General features: G+C 44.6%; 1 protein-coding gene across 1 annotated transcript in view; it reads left to right on the top strand.

Moving 5' to 3' along the window:
* Positions 1-1,790, top strand: part of LOC143274837 (glutathione peroxidase 6-like) — an 11,790-nt gene extending 10,000 nt beyond the window's left edge. The window contains exons 2-3 of the mRNA XM_076578783.1: positions 719-963; positions 1,488-1,790. Coding sequence (XP_076434898.1) covers positions 754-963; positions 1,488-1,775 — 498 coding nt within the window. The 5' untranslated portion in view covers positions 719-753 and the 3' untranslated portion in view covers positions 1,776-1,790. The remainder of the gene's footprint in view (positions 1-718; positions 964-1,487) is intronic.
* Positions 1,791-5,000: the final 3,210 nt, after the last annotated feature.

Below are 5,000 nucleotides of genomic sequence, written 5' to 3'. Positions count from 1 at the left end.
CCCCTCATGAATATTCCATTAGCAGCCGGAAGGCGTCTTTGGTGTTGAGGGAAGCAAAGGGTAGTGATGGAGTCACGGACATCCTGAACCTGGCTGAAGTGTCTTTGCTCACGTCAAATTCGCTTCTGTAAAGATCAGTGCTGGATTTTCCAGTTTGAGGGCGAGGAGGGGTGTGTGGGGTGTATAGTGTACTGTTAGGTACGGAATGATCAATTACTGCTGTTCCTCTGATCGCTTCTATTGCCATGGGTTCCTTTACATGTGCTGGATGCTTGCAGCACACGCGGGACCTCGTGATTTATCGACCGAAGGGATAGCAGTGCTAATTTCGCACACAGAGAAATCTGCTGTGACAAAAAGCAATGCAATACAATTCAATGCAATGCAGCAGAATGCAACGCTACCCTAACACCAGCACCAACACACAACCACTACACAGCACCCAAGTACAGCACAAACACCAACACACGACCACCAACACACGACCACCAACACACAACAACATAATCACCACCGACACACTACTACCAACACACAACAACACAATCACCACTAACACACAACTACCAAACACAATCAACAACACACAACAACACAACCACAATCAGCACAAAACCACGAACTTCCAGCAACACACGCCACAGCACACCACGTTTCAGACCTGACCCCCAACCCCCATGTGTTGCTGCAGCCGTGTGACGCTGTGTCCTCCGTGCAGGGTTCACGGACCAGTACCTGCAGCTGAATGCACTGATGGAGAAGCAGCAGGGACGGCACGTGCAGGCCCTCCTGGCGGTGCCCTGCGACCAGTTCGGTCACCAGGAGCCCGCCGCCAACAGGACGGAGCTGATGAACGGCCTGAGGCACGTGCGGCCCGGCTCTGGCTTCACTCCGCTCTTCAACCTCACTGCTCGCTCCCACGTCAACGGGGCCAACGAGTTAAAGTTGTACTCCTATCTCAAGGTGATTGGTTATCTGGAGACGGTGGTGTGTTTTGATACGATGATGGTGGTTGTGATGATTATTATGATGATGGTTACACACACACACACACACACACACACACACACACACACAGGCATCAACAGGTCTGTTCATCTTTGACCAAGTGAATGATGAACGCCAGAGGCATGTCCTAGGTTTATGTGCATGAATATGAGTGTGCTGGAACCTGAATTTCTTTTTCCAGGTTTTTTTTTTTTTCTTTTTCTTCAGGTTCTCCGGAAACTACGTTTAGTTTTCTAGCTGTAGTCGGCTGGGCTGTCAGCAACTCCACGGCGTTGACACGAAACAGACCTGGTCTGTTTTTGGTTTGCGAAAAGGACAGAGGATACGACAATAAGAATTCTAAATTGTTTCCTAATTAATCAATCAAGATCACAAACGAAAACAGGCAGATACTGGTGTGCGTGTGTGTGTGTGTGTCCTTAATAATCACATCACATACGAAAATAAACAAACATTGTGTGTGTGTGTGTCCGACACAGTCCAAATGCCCACCCGCCGCCCATGCCTCTTTCCCCAAGGAGGAAACCTTCTGGGACCCCATCTACCCCTCCGACATCATCTGGAACTTCGAGAAGTTTCTCATCGACGACAGTGGAATTCCGCTGGTCCGCTTCCTCCCGGACGTGGAACCTTTGGACATTGACCTTCTGCTCGATGACCTTGACCCAGAGGGTCGTGACCTTCATCTGCACCTAGCCCGATTGGATGTGGATGTGGGGGTGCGTGTGGAGGAGAGGGAGGCCCACAAGAGATACCGCCATCATTAGGGGTTTTTTGTGTGTTTTGGGGGGGGATGGGGGGGGGGGGTTAAAAGACGGAAATGGTAGATGACGAAAGTATCAATTTTTGTCTGATTGGTGGGAGAAGCTGGGGAGAGGGAGGGAGTAATTTAGATTTTGGTTGACTTGATGTTCGTTGGAATTTATCTTCTGGCATTGACACAGTTTTGTGCAATTTGAGCACCGCCATTCCTTTCTCGCTCCGGAGTTCTATCAGAATTGTGTGTTGCCGACAATGACGAAATACCCACAAACTGTGACGTCACAGAAGGGAATTTCCGAAGCGTCTCATTCTCTGTGTTCATTTGTGCATTCGGAACGCAGTGAGTGATGTCGTAGGCCGCACTAACTGATACGACTGCCGTCTTGAGAAAGAAGTGGCGTTGGTCTTGAGGAGTAAAATGTTTTCGCTGGGCATATAGTAAAACTATTATGTATGATGTTCGCTTGTGTTGAAATTATTGTTGATTTATTCATGAAATAAACATTGAATGAATTTTTGGACTTTGTTTTTATTTGCACTTCACTTTTTCGTTTAATATTGTTTGATTTGTATTTTGTGTTGCATTGTATTATATTTTTGTCACAACATATTTCTCTGTGTGAAATTTAGGCAGTTCCACCAGGGAGAACACCTCGCCACTTTGCAGCACCACTTTCTTTTCTTTTCTTTTCTTTTTTACTACTTTTTTCTGACTGCATATTTTTTTGTTTTACTATGAAAATTGATTTATCGATAGAATTTTGCCAGGGACAACCCTTTTGTTTCCAAAGGTTATTTTGCGTGTGCTAAGGGGGATGCTGTAGTTTATCATCTAGTCTCAGAGACACCAGATCACCACTGGATTTCTAAAGATTTCTTGTGTGAATTTCAGGTTCCTCTCCCTTAGTAAAGAGTTTTGCCAGAGACAACCCTTTTGTTGCCGTGGGTTCTTTTACGTGTGCTAAGGGCATGCTGCAGTTTCTGCTGGATTTCTAAAGATTTCTTAAGTTGTGTGAATTTCAGGTTCCTCTCCCTTAGTAAAGAGTTTTGCCAGAGACAACCCTTTTGTTGCCGTGGGTTCTTTTACGTGTGCTAAGGGCATGCTGCAGTTTATCATCTAATCTGAGATGCCACAGTGGAGACTAAGTAAGGGAATTTACTCTTGACTATCCTAGAGGTTATTGTATTGGGAGCAGTTGCTTCCCTTAGGATAGCACTACATGACACATAGCTTTTGAAAATTATCTAGACATTTTGCCATTGTGCTATAGCATCCCAATGTTGAAACTCAGAACAAGTAATCACAAACTACCAATTGAGAAAGGAAGACACATGAACATACCACAAGAAGCAAGATTGTGTCATCTTTGTGACACGAATCGAGTGGGAGACGAATACCACTTTGTCACGGAATGTCCTGCAATTCAAAATCTCCGCATTATTTACCTAAGTATTACAGAACACGTCCCAACTTCCATAAATATGCAACATTAATGTCTGTTAGTAGTAAGAAAAAGTTACTAAATTTTGCTAAGTTCATTAAAGAAGGTTTTAATGTGTTTCGTTAGGAGCCAGTTTCAGTCCGGATTCTATGCCACTTATGCCTTAACTGTACTTGTTGAATAGGAATTAGAACAATGACTTGTGTTAACCTTGACACCGCATCCCGTACATATCCATTTGTAACTGCATGGTCATATATGTGTATGTATATATATATATATATATATGTGTGTGTGTGTGTGTATTTATGTCTTTTTTTCTCTTGTATATATCAAACCAATCCCAGTATTACTGGCAAATGGGTGCTAAAATAACATGCAAATTATTGTGTATTTTATTTTGTTACACCATGTCATTATTAATGCTATGCTCCAACTAACCCCCCCCCCCCCCCCCCCAGTTCCCAGTTCAGGCTCAACTAGTCAGATACAGAGCCGTATTGTAAATCTAAGTTGTGATCTGTGCATTTGTCTATTCCTATTGCATTGTACCAGACTGATGATTACATATGGCCTTTTATTTCATTTTATTTTCCCCCCATTTGTATTATCCCCCCTTTTGTTTCTTCTTTTAAAATTATCCTCGCTCTTCCTCTGTGGCCGTCATCCTGTTATTGTCATGTTTCCTTGTTTCTCTAAGACTCAAAAGAGTTAATGGGAATAAACAAACTCTGAAACACATCGACAGCGGCGGGGCAAAAGTGTATTTCCTCCGGGAAGAGAACACAGAAGGGAAGAACAATTCTGGATCTGGATCTGGAACTGGATGCATACGTCGCAGGAGCCAAGCTTTGGCTATCAACGCGACGGAACAGGGAGAGCGCAAAATAGTATAAAAGTATATTGAGGCCACCACACTGACCTAACATTCTGTCCTACAGATTCAGGTCTCAATTTGTAGCCACAACAGGTATCTACAGATTTAAAAACTGGTTAAAATCTCTTCTGCTGTCTAGATTCTTAGGAGGCAGGTGATGTTAATTTGCTAAGCGCTGATGTAAATGCGCTGGCAGAGTCTGCTCTGACGATGTCCTCCTCCAGATTCTGTATTTGTATTTCTTTTTATCACAACAGATTTCTCTGTGTGAAATTCGGGCTGCTCTCCCCAGGGAGAGCACGTCGCTACACTGCAGCGCCACCCAATTTTTTGGTATTTTTTCCTGCGTGCAGTTTTATTTGTTTTTCCTATCGAAGTGGATTTTTCTACAGAATTTTGCCAGGAACAACCCTTTTGTTGCCGTGGGTTCTTTTACGTGCGCTAAGTGCATGCTGCACACGGGACCTCGGTTTATCGTCTCATCCGAATGACTAGCGTCCAGACCACCACTCAAGGTCTAGTGGAGGGGGAGAAAATATCGGCGGCTGAGCCGTGATTCGAACCAGCGCCCTCAGATTCTCTCGCTTTCTAGGCGGACGCGTTATCTCTAGACCACCACTCCACATGGTTCCAGTCCATCACTATCCGCACTGCACGAAGAAGGAATGTGCGTACTGTTCTGTGTTTCTGACAGGTAGCTGGAAGCCACGAATCTACAGTTCCAGTAAAAGGCACAACCCGCAAAAACAACTGAACGTGAACGTGGTTTTGCAACTCACGAACGATGTGGAAGATGGCAGAATGGTTAAGACTGACACTCATCTGTCGATACAGTGTCAGTGAGTCTGGGTTCGGTTTCCGCTCTCGTCACGTCCTTTCTACAAAGTCAGTTTCACTGGAAAAATCAGCTG

The sequence above is a fragment of the Babylonia areolata genome, chromosome 29 (genome assembly GCF_041734735.1).
Source record: "Babylonia areolata isolate BAREFJ2019XMU chromosome 29, ASM4173473v1, whole genome shotgun sequence".
In the NCBI taxonomy this organism is placed as follows: Eukaryota; Metazoa; Mollusca; class Gastropoda; order Neogastropoda; family Buccinidae; genus Babylonia; species Babylonia areolata.
Note: the sequence above shows the minus strand (reverse complement) of the source record. Positions and strands in the feature narration are given on the sequence as shown.